This window comes from Aplidium turbinatum, chromosome 16 (genome assembly GCF_918807975.1).
Source record: "Aplidium turbinatum chromosome 16, kaAplTurb1.1, whole genome shotgun sequence".
NCBI lineage: Eukaryota > Metazoa > Chordata > Ascidiacea > Aplousobranchia > Polyclinidae > Aplidium > Aplidium turbinatum.
The window spans coordinates 21,576,514-21,600,758 of record NC_137487.1 but is presented as its reverse complement, the minus strand read 5'-3'; the positions used below and the strand labels follow the sequence as shown (position 1 = coordinate 21,600,758).

At 39.1% G+C, this 24,245-nt stretch overlaps 1 protein-coding gene and 1 long non-coding RNA gene across 2 annotated transcripts in view; one reads left to right on the top strand and one right to left on the bottom strand.

The window, feature by feature from the left end:
• Positions 1 to 201: 201 nt before the first annotated feature.
• Positions 202 to 24,245, top strand: part of LOC145785322 (uncharacterized) — a 36,088-nt gene continuing 12,044 nt past the window's right edge. The window contains exons 1-5 of the mRNA XM_082596982.1: positions 202 to 214; positions 312 to 404; positions 2,390 to 2,479; positions 2,829 to 2,942; positions 10,745 to 10,813. Coding sequence (XP_082453108.1) covers positions 202 to 214; positions 312 to 404; positions 2,390 to 2,479; positions 2,829 to 2,942; positions 10,745 to 10,813 — 379 coding nt within the window. The remainder of the gene's footprint in view (positions 215 to 311; positions 405 to 2,389; positions 2,480 to 2,828; positions 2,943 to 10,744; positions 10,814 to 24,245) is intronic.
• LOC145785992 (uncharacterized) lies at positions 19,372 to 23,061 on the bottom strand. The gene is made up of 3 exons (XR_014291237.1): positions 22,678 to 23,061; positions 21,644 to 21,884; positions 19,372 to 19,450 (listed from the first exon to the last, which is right to left on the bottom strand). It is a non-coding gene; the product is annotated as an uncharacterized LOC145785992 (long non-coding RNA).

The following is a 24,245-nucleotide window of genomic DNA, read 5'->3' as shown; positions in this document are numbered from 1 at the left end:
ATCAAGAGCAAGAAATTTATTCATTCTGTTTTTTCAACAGCGTGTTTCATTTTTGTAGATCTATTGAGCACTGCAATGAATCAACGTCCTTCAGTAGAATGTACGTCAGCACTGACGCAATCATCAACTTCGTCTTCACAAATTGCTTCAAGTAGGGTTACCGACAAGATAATGGTCAATGTGTGCATAAAATTTTAATCAATGCAAATTCCTGGTAAAGTTTATAGCTGCAACAATCAGCTTGAACGTTTAATTCAATGGCAGTAAATTTTGTTAATCTTATGTTTCAACATCGTGTTTCATTTTTACAGATCAGTCGAACACTGCATTGAACCAACGTCCTTCAGATGAATCTACGTCATCACTGACGCAATCAACATCTCAGACGTCACAAATCGCTTCAAGTAGGAATATTGTTTAGGTCGCTAGATCAGCGGTTCCTAAAGTCTGGCCCAACGTGATTACTTTTATACGTGTTGCATTTTCAATACGTAAAATAGTCTACCCACCGACGCTGTTAGAATGACGAACTTGGCCCTGTGCCGACAAATATTGGTGATCACTAGGGCAACCAATTTTTTGAACTAAAAACTTGAAATTTTGACTTTATAATTTACAAATTTTGACCTAATTTTGATCAATAACTTTCTGCGTTTGCAACCCAAATGCGAAATACAAAGCATATTAGAAATCAAACCGTTAGGTAAGGATATCTTTTTTTTCTAATAAAATAAAAGAAAAATGTGGAAGACTCAACGACACCACAGCTAACGAACAGGTAATGAAAGTCACTCGAAAATCTGCAAAAGATAAATATGGAGTGTCTTTAAATATCCCGAAATTACTGAGAGGGTTCTGCAGTATTATACTTCAACATCAAGTAATATTTTACATTATCGCCTTTGAAGTTCCTGTCTCTCGCCAACATTTTTCCTAAAATGGAGAAGCTTCTTTCTACTGATACAGAAGTTGCTGGGAGTTCCTCAGCGGGCTATATAAATGTGGTGAAATATCATCTCGTCCCATTTTCACAAAGCACTTGATGTCATTCCTTGAGATTCTTGCTTGAATATATTTTCCAATTTGGCAGCCATCAACACCAAAGTCAAGGGACGTCATTTTCTGGTAAACTTCTTGAATGGTGTAACGGCTGTCTTCCATCTTCTGAATTATATCAAACAGTGCACTGTACTGCTCCTCTATTTCTACAAGGCGAGTAGCTAAATTGGGAGCTTTTACAGCATCTTGAGCACGCCGCAGCAAGACACCACCATCATGGAAGCGAAGCCTTCCACAATATTTCTTAGTTCTGGTAGACTTCTTGAATAATAGAAAGCAGCTTTCAACCAAGTGGCCCATTTAGTTACAATTGGCTGTGGAGGTTGGCCAATGGAAGTAAAACTAGCTCTTCTTGACCAGTTTTTAATGGTCACTGCTTTTACCCTGGCAACCAACTCATTAACAGCAGGGTAGCTGGCTAATATTCAATCGTCAATAGTGGGCGAAACAAGATTATTACCTCGGAAATTGCAACAAAAAATCAGTATCTGTGTAGCTTTAATAAAATATCAATAGAAAGAAGAAAAACTACGTTAAAAGAAAATTTTGACCTAACCATAAAATTTGACTTTTTTTTACTTAATAACTTTGAAACCTCTCTTAGTGTCAGCCTGAAATTTAGTTTATGGACGTTTTATAAACTTTGAACAACGCAGAACAATTTTGACTTTATTGACTTTTGGTTGCCCTAATGATCACTATAGCCTATAGAAGACAAAGTCATTATTTGTTTAAGTGCCTGGTGGGACCTGCATTGGTGGCAAGCTTTGCTTCACAGCGCCTTAGCGACACAGCTGCATTAAGCGCGGTCTACTTCACAGTAGGGGATCATTTGTATATGAGCACTGCACTGACTGTTTTGATAGCAAGCTGCATTAGATTATGGAATCGTAAGGTAATACCATGTTTAAGTTTAATCGAGCCTTTGTTAAGTGAAAATGTTTATTAGTCACGAAAATATAATGTGTACAACTGTAGGCTACAATCATGTCAGTCACCAAATAATTGATTTCTATTTGTGGTTAATCTTTTTTATTCTAAACAAAACTAAGCTGTAGACATAACTGAAAAGTGTATCTTATTACAACCACAACCACATCAAAAGCTTAACTAAGCAACTACAGTATAATATAAACAATAAACATATTGCAGTATATTACTTTTAGATCTCCGTCAAGATTCCTTTCTTCAAGAATCTCAACAACTGACTACGCAGTCTATTTATTTGTTAATTCAAAGTTTATTTATTTCAGTTAACAAGGGAAGTCTTTTAACTTCATTATATTTAAATTTATATTAAAATTAAATTAATCATATTAACATTTTACAGGCAATTCAACCTCCAACACAACCCAACAACCTTTAACAGAATCTACCTCATCACAAACGCCACCATCTTCCAACCAACCAAGCTCTTCTGGTAATATTATTGTACAACAAATAAATATCTCAATAAATATATTGTTGACATAATGTCAGGTTTGGTGGCCGTGTTTAAATGTAGGCTACTGTGATCACAGATATGCCTTAAGGCTACATCCTAAAGTTTTGCAGTTTTGCCACTTTGTCCTGTTGTTGGTTTTGTTTCTATATATAATTCCAACATTATCATTAAATGTTGCATTCCGGGAAAATAAAAATAAATTTAATTGAATGTTTGTAATGAAGGATAAGACTTTGAAATATCTCAAAGATTGTTTGTAAGGGCTTCTTTCTTTTACAAGTTAAATATTTTTTAAAATTGTTGAATTGGTCTCAATTCGTTACAGCGACTTCATCTTCCCAAAGTTCTTCATTTTTGTTTCAACTCAAGCCAAAAACACAAACATTGATGGAAAGTGTCAGATCTATAATGCAAAAAATATTTCTACGTAAACCTACCGGTAAGTAATGAATTATGCAAATTAAGCTAAGAAGCCCAATGGAGACCACAACATCAATGTCAAAATTTATATCAAATAAAAACAAGCCTTCTGTGTTTTGTAACCACACTGGGATGGATATTAATAATGCATTAAATATGACAAACATGGAAAAAAATCTAAAGATGGCGTCATACTCAGGGCCGTAGCCAGACCGCAGAACAAGGGGGGGCCAACTTTTTGTTAGGGGGGCCGAAAAAATTTAAATGATTTTACCATTTTAACCTCTTAAAGTGCAACTGCACGATCAAATTAACATTGGCTAGAATCCATTGCCAAGACGTCTGGTACGGGATGAAAAACTTACTTCCTTACAATTGAGGCCCACAGCCAAGAAACTGACCTTTTTCCCACGCTCTCTAGCGCTTCTCTCTCACGCTACCTGGAAGTGGCAAACTCGTCTACGCCACCTAGCGATATGACGTCACTTGTAGTCGAACTTGGTGGAGACCAAACTAGACGCGACAAGTAAATGCGCTAATTTATAAGGCATCTATTCTATAATGAAGACGCATCTTTCAGCCAGCATATAATACAAATTTAGTTGTTGATGCCTGTGTGCCAGGAGTGGTTTGCGATGCCCATCGCCGAAGGCTAGTTTCGTAGATTGGAACCGGCAAACTTGGTTATATCGAAAAGATTTTGTATTGTACAATAACGCTTCAACAATCAGTTCAGTTCAGTTTGTTTTTATTTCTGACCATCACAACGAAAAAACGATATATGGCAAACATAGCAGAGGTCTAGAAAAAGGTAGAAGCGACAAAACGCGGACGTTATAACGTGCATGATACCAAAGCAGGACAATCAGTTTAAAATATGGCACGGTCGCAACATCATTGGGGCCGTTTTCTGAATCCAGCATAATCCCTATCGTCGCTAGGATATTTTCTACGAATAAAAGAGACAATGCAGGATGGCAGCACGACTCTGTTCGACTTGCCCAGAAAAATCATGCTCAAGAAAGTGATTTGAGCAGATAACACTGCTAAGGAAGGGTCCATTCCATTTGCGAACTTGATGAGCAAACCTGCACCACTTAATTCGCAAATGTTGATCGTTAGGGAAGGCAAAAAATGTCACCTTGCAACCAGGAACAGATTTTGTGTGACAGATAGAGCAAATTTTCACCATTTTACATATTTAGCTCAGAACTACAATAATCTAAGAAACGAAATTGCTAGAGAAATGTTTTCTTTTAAAAGTTCATTTTGCAAGAGATACATTTGAACGAAAGACTTGAAACTTACGAAAATGTTACGTGACATATTTGGTTGAGACGTACCTCGCATGCTTTCCTTATGGGCCTATGACAGCTTTCGTCAGTCTCTTAATCTAACAATCTCAATGAACAAGACAACAAACCTGGCTTATTTTTTCAAACTAGAGGTTGCAAAGAGCCTATACTACTTGCTTTCACATAAAAAGCACGTGCCACGAGATCGAAGCAGCGAAAAACAAACATCTTCCCTCTTAAGACTAAGCCAACCAAAGGACTTGCAAAACCGATAGTCGCTCCGAGGTCTGACTACAAGTGACGTCATAATCCGCGTGTTGCGCGATGCAATCCGCCATTGCAGGAACGTGGCCAAAAATACAAGCGCGTGGAAAACCATGGTTTTGATAATTTTTATTGAGATAAATATAACCTTAAAATGTAACGGCGACGTTGGTATTTATAGATTGAAACATGCTCTTTCAGATAAAGTGCGGTCAAAGTCATCGTGCAGTTGCACTTTAAATACCGATATCCACAAAAATTGCAATATATCAGATTAGTGTTAAAACCAACACTGGTCTCTTATTTTATCCGCTAGTTAAATCACGGCAACCATGTTACAATGACCAACATAACACAGCAATTGTTGACTTGTTGTACAAATAGCGGTACTTGTTATGAGCAAAAACTTTAACTGGCTCGAAGAAACTAGTGCCGGGGATTTTGATATAGCCTATATGATTAGGGGAAGGTGACCATAGTTGTGCAATTTTTAACATTTTAATCAAAAACTGAATCATGAGTAAAGTTAGCAAACAAACGTTATGATGTGGTTATAGTACAAGCATTTACCAACAAAAAGCACTACAAAAATGAAGTTTTGCAAATAAACTAATAAGTGCTTTTGACATTTTAAAACGGTGACTAAAGTTGCACAACTATGGTCATAGGTGTCTATAGTTGTGCATTCCGATTCCTTAATTGTGCAACTGCTTTGTGTAGGTTTATAACTTTAATATTGCAGTAGACGTTCAAATACAAAACGGACAGGGTCATACGCATTTAGCAGATCTTCACTTGTTTTCCTCCATGCTGTATAGAAATGGCAGTAATGGCTTATTTTGCAATAGTTAGCAATGGGTCTACATACAAAAACGTCGCTGTATAGCAGATATTTTGTTTGTGGATAGGTTACATGCATAAGAAGCAAGGAAAGAATGACATTCAAGTTTACTTGACAAATCAGCAATTAGCCTACTATTCGCAGTATTGGCACACATACATCACAGGATCATTTGTCATGAGCCCAATTATTGCAAGGCCCTGCTGAGCTTGAAGCATTCTCAAAATTACAGTAAGACCAACTTTACATTTGATCCATGTCTCCAGTCCCAAATACCCTTCAGAACACACCATGCACACAGGCCCGGATTTAGGGGGGCAGAGGGTGCAGGACTGCAGGTGCTCCGCCCCCTCCCCCGACGTGGAAAAATGTGATTTTATGTTTTTTTTTCAGCCTCTGAAGTTTGTGCAAAATGTTGTGCAGTGCTGGATTAATGCTACTGTAGACGTAGAGGTGTTTTTTTGCACGGGGGCGCCCCGATCTAGAAGTGCCCCGGGCCCCTCATCAGCTAAATCTGGCCCTGCATGCACACATTCTTGCCCTCCATGTCACTTTCGCAGGCGTTGTCGGAGGAATCGTTATTTAGAACCATTTGGCTTTCATCCTCTGAAGAGCTCAAAGAAGAAGCTTGAGGTGTTGATTTCTTATTTTTACGTCTTGATTTGCTATCTTTTTTGGACCTTCTTGGAACTCTTAATTTTCTTTTTGCCTTTCAACAATTTTTCCTTTAACAGCTATTGCTTTTCAGGAACACTAGTAAGAATAATCAACTTTCTTCTCTTCCTTTAATTGAACTGAAGTTTGCAAGGAGGAGCTTTAGGAATTCGAAGGATATCTGATGGAAATATATATGTAGCCTATAGCCTTGCCTACACATTGGGAGGATTTTCACTGCTTTGGGGAGCTACTGGTGTGCTGAGAATATCATCGTCTCAGGTGCTGAGAATTTTCAATATCAGTGCTTAGAATATTCGTACGGTGTCCATAGTTGTGCAGAATGCTCAACTAAGGAATCACGTGCTGCACAACTATGGAATCAAGACTCTGCCATCTTGAAAGGGATTTTCTGACCACACTGCGAAACCTTTTTCCAGAAGAAGTGCAGGTAATGCAAGCTCTATGCACCTTTACTGATCAAAAATTAGCTCACTTTCCTAGAGAATCAACATCTACTAAAAATTACAACTTATCTGATAACTCAAAAACCAGGAAAAAATGCAACAAACTAACATTTATAGCAACAGCTTGCATAGAGAACGCACTAGAAATCTGTTACCTGAGCTCATTACTTAGAGGCATCACAGGAGTGTGGTCATGTTTGATCAACCATGCATGAAATGGCGGGAAATGGCACATGCACAACTATGGAACCTGCACAACTATGGTCACCTTCCCCCATTGCGCCTATACTCGTACACCTGTGAACTAGTCTATTGCAATTGCAGTCGCGGATGTTTGGATGCAAACCGTCTCACAAACAAGTTTAAATCGATAGATTTCGATGCAGAATGTTCAAAGGCCATAAGCACCAAGTTTGCCTGTCTTGGTTCTAACATGCTGCGTCTAGTGGGAGCGTCAACCCTTGTTAACACTGAGAATCCACACTCACAAACGGCAGTGCTAGATCCAAATTAAGCAATATCTGCTGCAAGGTTGAACACTTCACAGATTAGAAAACTAGAAACAAAATTTATTTACACTGATTGCATTGAAGAGAAAAAATAAACACTGCTTAAAAGATTACGGGTTTATATTTTGTATGCGTTGTCTTCAAAAACCATTGCACATTTTGCGATTTATCACTGCACAAATTTGGTTTATCACTGCACAAATTGGTTATCACTGACCCTTAGAATTAGGTATGATACCGAGAATAGCGACAGCTGATATCAAATAGCCTAATTTATACCGGTTTGTAGGCCTGCTGGAAAACCATTCCCTCTTTGTTAGGTTATCATTCTTTCCCAACACATTTTTATTTTGCACAGTTTCTGACAATTTTTCTACCAACCTAACACGTGTTGGCCTTGGTTGAATTGAACATGTTGAGGTTGCCAATAGAGGGGTAGGGGGGGGGGGGGTGAAATTGTTTAATTATCTTAGCTGTTAACTAAACAAAACAATTGTAGTTAATTGGGCCTAGGTTGGAGCTCTGCAACGGGAAAGATAGGTAAAATCAATCTAATTGTAGCTGTTGCTCGAGAATGTTGGGATTTTGCCAGGGGGGAGGGGGCGAGGCCTCCCCTGGCCCCCGGCTGGCTACGGGCCTGGTCATACTTTTAAACAGTAGTTTCAAAGTGGCCTCATGAGTGACGCATCTATAATATTGCATGCGGTAACAGACCTAGAAAAGTTTTAAGAGACAAAATGGACAATGTAGAAGTTGGGCTCCGACAAATCAAATAGTGAAAGAGATGGTCTCAGGGCTTGCCCCAAGAAACAAATGAAAATTTTAACCTTTTTTGGCCTATTGTGCATTCTAGGCTCATTAATGGGTTTTTCATCAAATTTTTGTATAAGTTTAAAATCGAAGTCACGTTTTAAATGACTTTTTCTTTCCGACCACAGAAGGGCTGCAATAATTTATTTATTAAGCTTTTTTTTTAATGTTATATGTCGTCTCACAAAAGTCTGAAGTGTCCAAGCCTTTCCCTATACGTAGTATGCAAGGCCCATTTTAGCTCATACTTCTATAAACACTGAAATAGGTCATTTAACTGTTAAATAGTTGAATAGGCAATGGGTTTATTTTGAAATTTTACATTATTGTCTTAGTTTTTAACGCAGCACATAAAACATTTCTATCCCTAAAATCCACTGCTGAAACTTTGCGTGCCAAATGCAATCGATTAGGTTGATAAAAATGAGGTTGAACGAGCAAACTGAATAGGTTGAAAAACATTTGCATCAGATCTGTAATTTCAATTTATGAAAAAATCAGTCAGCTGGTTACTTGAAAAGGGCTGACATGAGTATGGCCGAAAACGTTTGTAATTTTTAGTTTATTTTCATGCTATTACGTTAAACGCCGTCTGGTTGCTGGGTTTTATTTGTCTATTTGCATAAAGGAACAAAATTACATGTTTTTTCCTAATTTTTTTTATGGGTTAGCACGTGACCAAATGCCTCCCTACATTCTTTATTGCCCTCAAGCTCGTTGAACAGTATTTAGCTTAAATACCTGAAATTGTTAACAGAATTATTGAACGTGAATTAGCAAGGTTACAATAATTGGAACACTATTAAAATCATCACGCATTGAAGCAACTTTGTCATCAATTTTTAAAGATCATCGACTGTAAAGCGGTTTGCGACGGTGACAAAAAACAACAAACCAAACGTAATTGGTTGGTTTTGAAGCTTTATCCTCGGACTGACAAAGCCTTGATAAGTTATTCCTGGTAGTTTCGCATACTTGTAGAGGCTCTTGACGCAGGACCGGTTACCGAGATTGGCAGAGTGAAGTTTTCCGATTGTTAAAGTCTTGTTGCCGAGAATTGTTCCATCCATTAGATGCCGCTGAATGGGGAGCAGTCCTGAAATGCGTTGCTCAAGCGCACACCCCGAGAGTCGAACCAGCGCCGCGTGATCTTGAGCCGGGCGCGCAACCACTGAGCTAACGGGGCGTAGTAATAAGTCGAAGTAAATAAACCAAACATATTATTTCATCAAGCGTCAAACATAGATTACAAAGTACAGTAGTACAGTAGCCTATATTCGAATCATCTCAACGATCGCATCATAGGATTTAATTGAGTGATTGTGAAATATTTATTCACGAACTGAGAAAGCTTCTATGAGAGCTTAATCCTGGCAGTTTCGCCTACTAGTAGACGTTTTGAACGACAGAACAGACAGGGGCGCCGGAAGCGGGGGGGCAGGGGGGGCGGATGCCCCCCTGCCCTCAAATTTTCTGCAGATGGAGGGGCAGGGGGGGCAATGGTGCCCTTTTAAAGTAATGTAAGCAACTGCACATTTTGCAATATAACAAGTTCTGCTATTCGCTTTTAGCCTAATAATAATCTTTCATTTTTGCCTCAAAATAATATTTACGGCAGAAAATTTTGCAACACAGTACAGGCCTTAAAACTCGTTTTTTTTCGGAAGCTCCTTCTCGGCGGCCAAATCTGTGTGCTTGGAGGCCAAAATACAAAATAAAAATAACGATAGCACAAGTAAATAGAATTAAACTTGCAACAATATTAAAATGATCACTTAGCGTTGTTGAAGTCTGGGCCTGGGCGACGTCCTACAATAGAATCGTCGTCGCACCGCGCAATAACTGCTTTATCGGGATTGTAATCCAGTACTGCGGGACCATCTAACGACACTCGCACGAGTGTCTCCAATGTGGCTGATTTTAAAGAAGTTCGCCATTCCCCTAGAACTCTTTTTAGCAACGAAAAACAACGCTCGACATGATTGTGTTGACGATGACGGCAAGGTAATAAAATAAGTATTTCAATGATGTGAAGGACATTACTAAAAGAAGCATAATTTTTGCAAAATATGATCAAAAAATGTTTTCCCCTTGGATGTCAACTAACCTAGTTCTCCTTTTTAACAACGATTCAATGTCCGACAACATCGAATCGACATAAAAACGACAATATTGCCAGCCGATGTAAATTAGCACTTCGGATTAAGACTTTGTTAAGATAAACGTCGAGAATTACAAACAAGACTTACAGCGCTGGTGATTGCAGCTGGATATATTCCATCAATAACAAATATCCCCGCACAATGCAACAGTGGCGATTATGACTCGCTGACCTAATTTTGCGTCACTCTTTGATACTACATATTTTCGACAGTTAATCCACGACCATTCTATTGCAAAATTAAATAATTGGTTAGAAGAGACCGGCGGCCAAACTTGGCCGATTGAAGAGGTAGCACCGGCGGTCATTTAAGCACTACTTAGCGGCCATGGCCGCAGGCTGCTTTAAGGCTTGACAGTAGGTTACATCATTATAACATAGCATGATGCCCTTCTTTGTATACTGGACACTTGTATGCTATCATTACTCAATACATAGTGAGCTGATAGATTAGCATTATCGCTATATCTTAAAACTTGACAAAAAATTTGCCTTTTAGTAAAAAAAGTGCCCTTTTTTCGTAATCTTGCCCCCCCAGTCAAAAATCGTTCCGGCGCCCCTGAGAACAGACGCATGACCGAGTCACTTGTTTGTCAAGTATTCCATTCACTTGGTGCCGCTAAATGGAGAGCTGTCCTTGAATTGCTCAAGCGCACACCCCGAGAGCCGAAGCACTTGCAAATTGGTAACATCTGTTTTATTTTAATGACATTTGATAATTTGCTTAAGAGTTAAAATCAATGCATATACTGTAGTCCTGCTACCTTATCAAAGTGACGTTTACAAATCATAAGTTTAATGACAAGTTTTTATATTTTAGATGAAAAAATGCAAAAAAGACAACTATTTGTTGAGGAATTGCTGAAAAAAACCCGGAAAATTGCTAAAGGTAAGTAAAAGTAGGCTAAACCTAGTCTAAAACTTCAATACAATGAACAACCAAAAGACATAAATTTAGAAACATGCAAGTACATGTTGTATTTCCAGACGTTTAATATAAAATAAACAATAATAATTGTAGCGATAGCCAACCAAGTGAGAAAACCATTTACCTCTTGTTACTTACTGATTCAGTGTATAAAATCAACGCAATATATAGTAAGAAAGAAACGCAAAACAATCAACTGAGGAACGTGGTACAGAACGCTCAATTAATTACACGCGCAGTGTGGTGGTAATCAATTCCAACGTCTGTACCAGAAAACGCTGAACTGTGATTATGTAGTGACTAGAGATGTAAAAAAACGGTTTTTTTTGTTTTAAAAAAAAACGAGCTCGTTTTTTTTGTTTTTTATCGTTTTTTTTGTTTTTTATTCGTTTTTTTTTGTTTTTTTTACCTATTTTGACATTAAATGTCACAATATGCAGCAATTAGGGTAAACTCATTGCTATAGCGTCTCTTTCAACAAAGAAACAGTCTCATAACTCGTATAACTTACTTTAAATGAGACTATATGTCTGGTATAGGCCTATTTTTTCATTGCAATTTTGTAGGTCCCAAGTCTCAACACACGAGCCAAAAAGATTTCTCACTGTCTCAAATAGTAGTAACAGTGTCCTATGGTTGGCACATCTCAAGTATTGTCTGTACTTTGGTCGAGCCAGTTGTTAAATGCAGTACCACACTCGTGTACAGTTTCGAAGCCACCTGGGATTTTGGTTAATGGCCATGTTAGGACCAGGTGGTCACTGGTCAGTGTCCTGTTTTTCTACTTAACAAAGGCACTTTTGAGCAGCACCACACCTTTTCCAGTACAACGTCAAGAGGTTGTTCCAGTTGATGTGCATTTGGTGCAAACTTGATGAAAATCACACAAGCGGTTCTCGAGTTATAAGTGAAGTAATCTTAGCCACTAGGTGGCTTCATAGATAAGGAGCAATAGAAAATGGCAATATCTCAAGAACCGCTCAACATATTTGGATAATTTTTAGCTCTACCCCATGTTTTCTGGGGAGGGCTATCTGTTTATGAACATTAAAACAAGTTTTGGCAACTATTTTTTGAGATGAAAAGAAATTAACCTCTTGTCGTTACGCCCCAATAAAACCATGATGCGTAACTTTAAAAAAAAAATTTTTTTTAATCGGGTAGAGGAAAGATTGATGAAAAGTTTGACAAAAGCAGTGTAGTGCTAAAGCCCCAACTTTTAGCCCAAATCACATTTAAATGAAGTGAAAGATGGAAAAATTTTGTTGTTTTTTATTTTCCCTGAAGACATTTTTAAAAGAAGTATGGTTGCACTTATCCATCCAAGTTGAACTACTGTAGTTTTCAGGACTTTGAGACTTCAGCACTTTTCTGTTTTTGCCAAACTTTTCATCAATCTTTCCTCTACCCAATAAAAAAAAAAAAATTAAAGTTACGCATTATGGTTTTATTGGTGTGTAACGACAAGAGGTCAATTCTCATTCCTTTTTACTCCAGCGTAGTTCCCAAATAAAATAAGTTTTCATCTTTGATGTTTGTTTTGTATCTTTATCCTGCATTGCGGTAGCCTAATATGGGTAAAACTTTATACTTGTCAGGAAAAGTATTATGAAGCATTTATTCACTATGTGAACACTGAGCAGTGCTGAAAAACTCCACTTTAAAGGGAATTTTTTTTCATTCAGGGTTGGTAGTTATTAGCAATAGGTAACATGGGTGGTGGGCATTTGAAAGGAACATTAACCTAAACCTTTTCTGACAAATGCACTTACTTTTGACAGCTAAAAATATCAGTGATAAGATCTCTTGCATTATGTCACAAATGATCTGCAGGAAGCATCAATGACAAAGTGTCTAAGACCTTTTACAACACACGAAAAGAATACTTCTGTTTCAACATTTATAAAGCATATAGGCTACATCGTTGTTAAGCTATCAGTTAAAAAACATGTTTAAACAAACTATTGGCAATAGCTTGCATTAGGAAATTACCACAAACAAGGTAATGTGTGTTCTGAATACTGCCATCTTGTTTTTGCCAAAATTTCGTCAACCCATTGAGTGTGTACAAGAACAACCAGTAGGCCTACCGGTATACTAACATCGTAGGCTACCTTCCATAAAGGGCACTTCCATAAAAGGAAAAAGAAATTAACTCATCTACATTATGTCATGTATCAAATTGCATTAATTCAATGTTTGTCAGGTCTACTGCCACAAACATACCTGAGAATGAAAAAGAAAGTGAAACAACGTAGGCTATAGGGCTATGCAAAAACATATGCTGCTGCCCAGCACACACACTTAGGAATTTCAGCACACCAATAAAAGCAATTTTACTAGTTTAATGTTTTTCAAGAGCACTATAATGAAACTAACCTGCAAATTGTAAAAAATTTGCAAATTTTCCAGAAAAATATGAAAAAAAACAAAAAAAACCAAAAAACGCGTGTTTTTTTTGGCCCAAGTTTTTTTTGAAAAAAAACATGTTTTTTTTAAAAAAAAACGGTTCGTTTTTTTTGCATTTACAACTCTAGTAGTGACGCTGGTCACGAGTTACATATATTCAACGTAAATAAAATGACGACTATAACACCTCCCCCGATAATTTTTATACACAAAGAAAAATATGAACAAGACACCGAATTAAACAATAACTCTCAAAGTCCGAAACGGGCCGGCGGTCTGCGGCGACGGCTCGACCTTCGTGGGTTGTGTGGCCCGAATTCCGGTACAGTCGGTGTGTCGTCCGAATCCGTTCGAGCTGAGGTGGAGACAGCGGAGGAGTCGACTGTTGGTGCAGGAGTTTCTCCCGGCTCCTGGTCCTCCGATGATGCATAGCGAGGTTGCAGTTGGTCCATATGGCGCCTCCACGTCGGACCATGTGGCAGCAGACGTACCAGGAAGATTCGGCTACCCTGTCGCTTAATCACCTCGGCTGGAACCCAACGAGGATCCTGGCTCCGTCGTGGAGTGAATGATAGCGCGTAACAGGGATCTCCCGGTTTGAAATGTCGTTTTGTAACTTCAGAGGCGTCCGTGTTGTGAGGGTTTTGTCGGGGTACCACTTGAGACGGTGTGGGGAGAAGCGTGTCGATCTTGGTTCGAATCTGACGATTGTTGAGTAATTGGCTTGGAGAGTAGCCACTCGGAGTGGGCGTGTGTCGATACTGCTGTAGGAACTCCAAGACGGCCTGCTTCGGGGGTAGGGAAGATTTGCGAAGTGCTTGCTTGAACGTACGTACGAGGCGCTCCGCCGCTCCATTGGTTTCCGGATGGTAAGGGGCACCCGTGATGTGTACCATACCCCTCTCCTTACAGAAAGTTTGGAATTCTGTGGATTTAAAAGTAGTAGCATTATCGGTAACTACAGTATGGGGATAGCCGAAATGAGCAAAATCTTCTTCTAGCAGGTTGATAGTAGCTGTTGAAGATAAGGAAGTAGTAGCATGAATACAAGGGTATTTAGAAAAAGCATCAATGCTGAGTAACCAATGATAACCCATGAATTCTACCGCATGATCTATGTGTAAGCGACTCCACGGTGCTTCTGGAACCGTCCATGATTGGACCTGGGTTTTAGATTGCGGTTGATATTCGCCACAGGTACTGCACTTGTGACAAAGTTCCGCGATGTCTCGATCGATGTTTGGCCAGTAAACGGACGTCCTTGCCAACTGCTTCATTCTCTCAATGCCGAAATGTCCTTCATGAAGCAACTGAAGGACGGAAGGACGAAGTTTGGAAGGGATGACCACTCTGGAACCGTAAAGTAGACATCCGTAACAAGTAGAAAGAGAGTCTGCGTACTTACGGAACGGTTCGACCGGGTCTTGTGGAGAAGACTTGGCCGGCCATCCTTCATGAATGAAACGCATTACCGTGGAAATGATAGGATCTTTAGAAGATTCTTTACGCAGTGAGGCGGCATTTGGGGTCTGGACCTGCAAATCCAAAGCATCGATAGCACAGACGATATCAATGTCATCCGCACTTTCCTCTTCATCGAAGACTTTATCCCCTCCTGCTGGTAAGCGACTCAAAGCATCAGCGTTTTGATGATCCTTTGTCTTCCTGTACTCAATAGTGTATGTAAATTGCGACAAAAAGAGTGCCCAACGAGCCAAACGATTTGCTGCCAAAGAAGGTGTCGATTTGGTCGGGCCAAAAAGACTAAGCAATGGTTTATGATCTGTGACCAAAATGAATGATCTACCAAAAAGATATTGATAGAATTTCTTTAACGCAAAAATTATCGACAAAGACTCTTTCTGAATTTGACTATAGTTTCTCTGAGAGGCTGATAATACTTTTGAAATGTTTGCTATAGGCCGTTCTGTGCCATCTGGGTAACGGTGAAACAAAGTAGCACCAATGCCCACACTAGAAGCATCACATGCGATACCTACCGGAAGTGACGCATTGAAATGTGTAAGAACCTCATCAGTAGATAGATGATGCTTCAGCTGAGCGAAAGAGTTTTCCTCTTGTTTTCCCCATCTCCAAGGAATGTCCTTTTTCGTGAGATGGTATAGTGGTTCTGCTACAGTAGAAGCGTTCAACGGTAGAAACTTCGAATAAAATTGTAAGGAACCTAAAAACGAAAGAAGAGAAGATACGTCAGTGGGGGCAGACATCTCCAGTACGGCGTTTACCTTGGGACCTTTGGAGATTCCTTGCCTGGACAAAATGTGTCCGAGATACTCTACCTGAGGTTGTGCAAACTTACACTTGTCTTTCCTACACCTCAGGCCTTTTGAGTGAAGTCGATCGAGGAGCCGTCTAAGATTCTGGAGATGCTCCTCAGCAGTAGTGCCACTGACAAGAATGTCGTCTAGGTAGACTGCAACCCCTGGAAGGTCGGCTGTAAGGTCGTCCATGATCTTCTGAAAATAACCTGGAGCAGAAGATATGCCAAAAGGTAAAACATTTTGTAAAAGTACGCCACGGTGAGTGCTTAATGCGAGTCGTTTTCGACTGTCAGGACCAAGTCGAATCTGATTGTAGGCATCAGCCAAGTCTATCTTGCTGAAACCGTACCCACCACCCAACTTTTGCATTAAGTCTTCTGGTAAGGGTAACGGGTGACGATGGGTCTCCAGGGAAGGGTTCACCGTGACTGAATAATCGCCACATATGCGTAACTTGGCCTTCGCTTCTGAAGAGTTTGAAGGCTTACGGACTGGAACAACCGGTGTGCCCCAATCGCAAAACTGAACTGGTGTCCATACACCACGTGCAATGCCCGAATCATAGGCTTGTGCTAAGTCCTCCTTTAGCGCGAAAGGTACAGGCCTAGGTTTGAGAAAAACAGGTTTAGCATCAGACTTAAAATCTATGTCTAGTTCATAATCTCGTAGGCACCCGAGTTCAGGCTTAAAAACATCTTTGAACTCGTCACATAAGAGGGAGCATGCTTTCTCCAGACTCTTATCAGGCTTGTCGCATGACTGGATACTCTGTAAAGTAGAATAGTTAGACAGAAGGAATTTATCGATAGAAATTCCTAATGACGAGATTGCATCACGACCTAGCAAGTTTAGTCCTTTGACTGTCGTGACTACGAAAGGAATACTATCTGACCTTCCCGTGGAAGGACAAGTTACCTGGGCCGTGAAAGAACCCGTGATTGGTACTAGATGCTTGGTAGCAGATTGGAACTGCGACACTGGTGCTTGCAATTGAGGTGCGCCTACCCGAGTCCAGACGTCGTTGGAAAGGAAATTTCCATTTGTAGCAGTGTCCAGTTCTAAGTGTGTGGTTACCGAATTAATGGAGATCGGTACTTCCAACTTTGAATTTCGAGGTTTTCTGCAAGAACTAGAAAGCATGTTAATTTCCTCGATACAATTTACCTTAGAAGGTTTAATTAAACTGTCTAGCTTTCTTTCGACAAACACTCTGTAAGTGTCCCGTAATATTGCAGAAATGGCAAGTGGCTTTCTTAAACCTACAGTCATTGGCGTTATGGTTGGAATTACCACAACGATAGCATTCTTTATTTTTAGAAGTAAAGAAAGTACCTGTAAGTTGCCTAGTTTTTGGAGGTTTGCTGATGGTCCTTACTTTCGCAACTGGTGCTGGTGGAGTGCCGTAAACAGTTTCTTTGGCCACCTTGGCTGCCTCTTCGGTTTCTGATTCAACCTCCAGCGCACGTTTGAAAGTAAGTTCATCAGCTCTGATTTTGAATAACGCCTTAAGCACCGCCTCGTTACCTATTGAACAAATAAAACGAGTACGTAAAGCTTCGTCCAATGGATTTGAAATGGACGAGAAGTCACAGGTGGCAGCTGCCTGGCGTATGCGGATGGCTAGTTCTTGAGCTGTTTCACCGGGCTTGCGCTTCATTTCGCTCCAGAAACGGAATCGCTCCCTCACGATGAAGCGTTTTGGGTCGAATTGTTGAGCCATGTAATTTGTAATTTCCGTCATGGTGAGATCGTTGACTTCTTTTGGGTTTGTTTCCTGCGCAGCCAAATTTGTTAACATTTTGTAGATTGTAGGTGATTGATTGGTGAGAAAAACCTGCGGCATTTTGTCATGTGCGACTGAATGTGCTGCTACAAAGGTGTTAAACCTCTTCCAATAGTCTGCCCACAGTTCAGTGGTGGCATCGAACGTTACGAACTTAGGTAAAGATACCTGTTGTTGTATTGTTGTTGGTTGTGGTCTTGAAGTTTGGGCTCGTATTTCTCGTAGTTGTTCAAGGTGGCGCTTTACTTGGTTGGCAATTTGATCTTGATGACGTTGTTCTTGTTCTTGGTGACGTTGTACTTGTTCTTGGTGACGTTGTACTTGTTCTTGGTGACGTTCTTCTTGTCTGGCAATTTGCTCCTTCGTCTGGCGTTCTTGGTTGGCAATTTGTTGTTGCAGGACTTCGATCAGTTTCTCCATGTTTCTAAAATCCTGTAGAAATTCTGTAAAGATCCTGCCGGCGACGCCAGTTAAATGTCTGTTGTATTTCCAGACGTTTAATATAAAATAAACAATAATAATTGTAGCGATAGCCAACCAAGTGAGAAAACCATTTACCTCTTGTTACTTACTGATTCAGTGTATAAAATCAACGCAATATATAGTAAGAAAGAAACGCAAAACAATCAACTGAGGAACGTGGTACAGAACGCTCAATTGATTACACGCGCAGTGCGGTAGTAATCAATTCCAACGTCTGTACCAGAAAACGCTGAACTGTGATTATGTAGTGACGCTGGTCACGAGTTACATATATTCAACGTAAATAAAATGACGACTATAACAGTACAGTAGTGATAAGTTTCCAGAATCTTTTACTTTGAAAGTTTACAGGAAACCGGCTCAGTGCGACCGCATGAATTCAGAAAAAAAAGGTGAAATGAAATTAAATATTGTTAAATACATTCGTACCACTTCATTTTGCATAAAGTTTGATAAATCAAAATTAGATACAAATTTTACAAAATTACTAAACAAACACAGTTTGACGATTTAAATGCATTTATTACTTCACTGAAAGGTGGCCGAAGAGGTGATAAAAAATTAAAACATGTACTCAAAAGCAAATTAGGAAAAAGCATCATAATTGTAACAGTTATATTTCAAAACAATTAATTAAATTTCCGTCCAGAACAGGTTATGATTTCAATTTCCACTTGTAGGCCTACACCTGCTTCTTGTCTTCAGTTTCTTTTCCACACTCAAATTGCACTTTCTTTGCGAATTCTTAATCAATTTTGAAAATCTTTCCATCAGAGTAACCACAAACAAATACTTTTTTCAATTTTACTAAACTTGACGTGTCCTGATACTTACAAGTTTAAAGGAAAAACCTGACTTGGCTACTTTCCACGTTCTTTGTGTTTAACATGCTACCATAAAACGATTTTCAATAAAATTTTGCCCCATTGCGGTCTGACCACCATTGCGCGCGTGGTTTTGTCAGAGCTGTCAAAACGGGAATTTGCGTGAGCAGCGAAGCGTGCGACTGTACACTGTACAGCCTACGTCATAAAAGCTGATCGAGCAATATTTCTTACTGCGGGCGATTTAACTGTAGCCTATGTATTCTCTCATTAACCAGAGTTTCTATGATTACAAGCGGTAGTTTTTATACTTGGAGAATTAAATAATGTTTTGTCTAGTTCAAATACTGCATTCAAAGAAATGGCATACACATGATTTTACACAACCAACCAACTCTACATAGGCTACTGTGTAAATTCACGCTCGTCTGATCACATAGGCTACATTTCTTGGACCAACAAAATGAGCGATTTTATGTAGATTTAACAGGACATTGAATTGCTTTTCATAGTTTAGTGCATTTTTCACTCGGTGCAGACTTATATATTACTAAGGCCATTTTAATTTAACCTAAAAAAATTCTTTTTTACTTTATTTTTACTGAACGGAATTGATAACTTGGAAACAAATAAGGCGATACCAAGTCAAGTCAATTTATTTTGTTTCAATAGCGCCATATACAAACAAGCAGAGTAAATGTAATCATGCATGTCCAATTGTCCATCCAGCATGTCTTTCATCCGTGCTGTATCCATCTCACAGTAGCACAAAGCTTGATGTTGCTCAACCATTGCCACACAGTGACAACATGAACACCTGTTGATATAAAATTGGTAATAATTAGGGTGATTACTTTTTTACTTGTCAAAAAAAATGAAAAATTTATCAAAATTGTAGCGTTAGATCAAAAATTGTCAAAATTGTTCACAAAGTTAAAATTGTTCACAAAGTTAAAATTGTTTACAAACTGCATTGTTGTGGTGTCGTAGAGGTTGCACTGTCAGTGAATTATTTTCATTTTACACCTTGTAGCCTACTTTGGCGCAGAGGGATGGTGTAACGGATAAGAATTGGACTCACCGAATTGTAGCAGACCCTCTACAATCTACATGTATGCGAAACTACCAGGAATAAGCTATCAAGGCTTTGTTAGTCCGAGGATAAAGATTCAAAACCAACCAAACCTGGTTCGATACCCAGCTTCAGCTGGTTGTTGATAACATCGCTCACCTCTAGCTAGGGTGTAATAAATTGGGTGGGCATAATTGCTGCAGGAAAGGCGGCTGAGAGAAAGGAACTGGCCACCCTACTTTCTTAGTGCCAAAGGCTTAGTACAAAGAGTACCTATCTTCTCATACCCAACACTTGAAGTTGAATCAAGTATGGGATCACATTTGCCTTTTTAGCTCACTTTATACTGGTGTAAATGGCCCATTGTCTACTTATTGTGAATCATAAGCCATTAGGTAAAATAATTAGGTTAATATGGTGCTCCCTGATATGGTGTGGTGCTCAACACACCTCAAAATGTGTAAAATTTTTGATAGGTCGTTTTGCGGCAGCTGTGTTGTACAGCATTTTGTACAATGATGTGTTGTGTTGTAGGTTCAAGGCCTTACAAACCCATAGGGAAATACAATGCAAAGCTGAGCAGTGAGCACTTATCCCGCTACGGTCGGTGATTTAATTATTTTATTTTAAGTAAAGCTAAACAAATGCAGTATATGCAGCCCTCGAAATTAGCTTCCATCTACGACGGCAAAAACATTGCCGTCGCCAAATCAACAAACCTTGAATTGCGGCGGCAATTGCCGTATGCTTTAATCAAACGATTTTTTATGCGCATCACACGGCGGTAGCCCAGAGCATCACGCACGCTATTTTATGCGCTGACAATGCTCTTGTGAACTGTAAAAAGTTTGCAACCTTATAAATACTGGCTTAATTGTTACGCAAAAGTTATTCTTTCATCGAATGCTTATTTTTGACCGGTGTCGTTGCGAATATAAAAAGTGGTACGAAATTGGATAAATGGTTCTTCGGCAGTAAAGAAAAGCAATGCTTCCGATCATATGGTATCGCGAGTTCAAGAACGGGCAGTTTTGCCTCTTCAAGTATTCCAGTGACGACGCGACAACCTCATCATCCGATGATTCCGATTCTAACTAGTTCTTTATCTAACAGACTTTGTGTTGCTCGCAGTATCCTAATTGTGCCGAAATTATGTTAGTGTACTGTATACGTAAATCGAGGCAATCTTCTCGCAGGGAGCTCTTGATTTGTTATCGGTATCTGATTGAGCAATTAACGTTATTTCATGATAATTTAACGTCGCTAGATGTCGAATTAATGTAAAACAAACGTAACTTTCTTATTGGGCATTGTTGTTACGCGATATAACTCGCCGGGAAAATCAAATCGATTTGTGCTGACTCGAACGTTGAATCAACCCAAAATTAACTTACTTTTCCCCCCCAATGAGTTATAACGTGAATCACCGTAACAGCGTGCGTATCGCGTTGATCGCTTTATCACTACTTTTGGTATTATTACATCACAACAAATCAAACAGTGCGGTCGTGATAGACTATTCGATTATTTTTTTCTCCTCTCATTTTGCATGTTTTGGTACAATTTTTTCGTAATAAACGTTCACAGCAATTGCCGAGGCAATTTCAACTTAATGCCGTTTGGCCTCGTCAATGTTTTTGCGAAGTAAAAGTATGCTAATTTTGAAGACTGTGTGAGTGTTCACAGCAAGTAAAATAGTCCGAGGTGAGGTCTTGGTGCGATGTTTCTGCTGATTAAACTCACGCTGCTAGTAAATCAAACAGGAAGAAATTTTGAACAAATTTTGTCCGAATTAAATGCTCATTTTGCGACGGCATTTTTATTGCCGTAGCAGAATGGCCATTATGACGTTTGCGGCGGCATTTACCACGGCAATTGCCGTGTGCCGCCGCTAATTTCGAGGACTGTATATGTTGTCAAATATCTAAATTTGCTTACCCATCAGTGTTCCCAACTCGATCCTCCTGCTGAGAAACGTCAGTCACATCAGCAAGGTAAAGCTAATTGATCTCTGCCTCTGTGTACTCAGGCTCAAAACGATAGGGTTCAGGTTCTAGCATACTTTCTCCTTCATCATCACTTTCACTTCAACCACCGTACTATCTTCCTCTTCGTATTGGAAACCAAGAGGCAGAAATTCTCCAATATGACACAAAAAATTTATAGTAACCTAAAGCACCTAAAAATTGACAACTATATAAACCACGCATACAATAATGATGTTATAATTAAAGTAACTTGCATTCTTCTGGTGACTATAGGCCACCATACTAGGTTGCGTTCTTCTGGTAACCTAGTAGCCTAGAAGAACGCAAGTTACCGTACTTTAATTATCAAATGCCTGGTGAACCATTTCACTCTGTTTTTAACGATGTTATAGGCCTAAAGTGAATTCAATTCATTCCATTTTATCTTTTTCTGCTGGCGCAAACAAGTACAGAATGACAAAGTAAACATACGAGTTTAACACCAAGCAATTTTGTGAAGTTGGTTTTTGTCGCCGAAAAGTGCTTCAAACTGTGGTTTAGATATTTGATTAAAAAATGTTTTTAATTCATCACGAAGATCAAAAACACGTTTCCAAACTTTGCCTCTGGACAACCATCTCACACTAGTGTGAAATAACAGAACATTACTGGATGTATCCAATTCACTGCAAACTTTTGAAAATAGGCGGCTGTTTAAAGCACTAGCTTTTACAAAATTCACGACACTTACAATGCTTTTCATTGTATCTTGGAATTCTTGTGGAAAAGTTTCTAAACTAATGAAATTCTAAACTTTTCAGAAGGCCTCAGGTGACCCCAGGCAAATTGTCAGGCGACCCCAGTTGGGGTCGTGACCCACAGGTTGGAACCGCTGCACTAGGTTAATGGCCTTGTTGTAAATTAGGCCCTGGGGTACCGTACAGGTTATCAAAACCTAATACTGTAATTCTAAATAAATACAATAAACCATAAAATCAACATTACTTCATTAACTTGGCGTCTTCTATAAGCTGGTCGCCAGGAAGAAGTCAAATGTGATCTTTCAGTTGTTGCACTAGTTTCTGGTGGAGAAGGAAAGATTGATGGACATGCACCGGGTTTCAAGTCAAGTCTTTTGGCATATCCCATTTGGAATTAAAGAAAATTTTTGAAGTCTGCTTCTTGAAAATGCTGACTACAAATTCTGTGGTGTGGTTTTGGTCCACTCCAATGACAAGTTGTGGTGTTGACAAATTTATTCCATTTCCTTTTTTTGTGTACGGTACCGGTACTGTCTTTGGGAAACCCAAACATACTAACTTTATGCAATGCTGTCGTGTCACAGCCAAGCACAACACAAAAGTCAGGCATAGTATTTGCTATAATGCAATATTGTTTCTACAATAGTCAAACAATGATGCAATATTGATTTTATGGACATTTAATTTTTAGCAATGCTACTAGAATTATACTACCGTACCTCACCTTTCTCGTAACATTGCTACTATTACTCAACGAAATATCCTAGAAACTTAAAAAAGTGTGAAATTATCCTGCAAAACTCCTTTGAACGCAACACGTCCGAACTTTGCAACCCAGCGCGCGAAACAGTGTTGCCACTCACATCAATTTTTAAAACATCAAATTGAAAGCTCGGGTGCGTTTTGTCAATAAAATGATAAAAAAAGATAACAATTACATTAAATCTACACTTTCTTCGTAAAATTTAGGCAGTGGCTATTTGACCGGCGCCGGTCTTTGAATCTGAAACACTATTTGACCGTCATTACGTCATTGTCCAGTCACTTTTTTTCTTTTTCTCTTTCAAAGCAAAAGATGAGAAGCGCGCATATAAGTTCTGAATCCAACCATTTTATTCAACTCGTTATGTGGCGCGTGTGGTACGTCGCCGCTTCCTATTCTAGAGGGACTGAGTTCGATACTTCCCAGAAGCGTTCTTTTTTTTTAACTAAATTTTGACCCAAAGTGCATTTTGTTGAGAGCAAAAATGTATTGCTTCGTTCGGCAAACACGGTCACATCAATCAATCATTTTATTTTTCGTCATTAACGCGTCCGGGACGAAAAAGATACTAACTACAAAAATCGATACATATAGACCTCCCAGCACGTTAATGAACGGGAAGACGTGGCAAAACCTTGAAAAGTTTAAAACGTGGCTGAATTGAAAAATTATGTAGGCTACCGTATCAGTAGTTAGCACGGCCACAATCGGAAAATTACCCAGAGAAATTCTCAAATTCCAGCAAATTAAAAAAACTCTAACTTTATTACTCACATTTAAAAAGACATAAACAATAATTAAAAACTGACTAAAAAATGCACTTCGTGTCAAAATTTGGTTAAAAAAAAAAAATAAAAAAAAATAACGCTTCCGAGTAGTATCGAACTCAGTCCCTCTAGAGTCGGAGGCGGCGACGTATCGCAGGCGCCACGTTACGAGTTGAGTGAGATGGTTGGATTTAGAACTTATATGCGCTTCTCGTCTTTTGCTTTGAAAGAGAAAAAGAAAAAAGTGACTGTATAGTGACGTCATGACCGGTCAAATAGTGT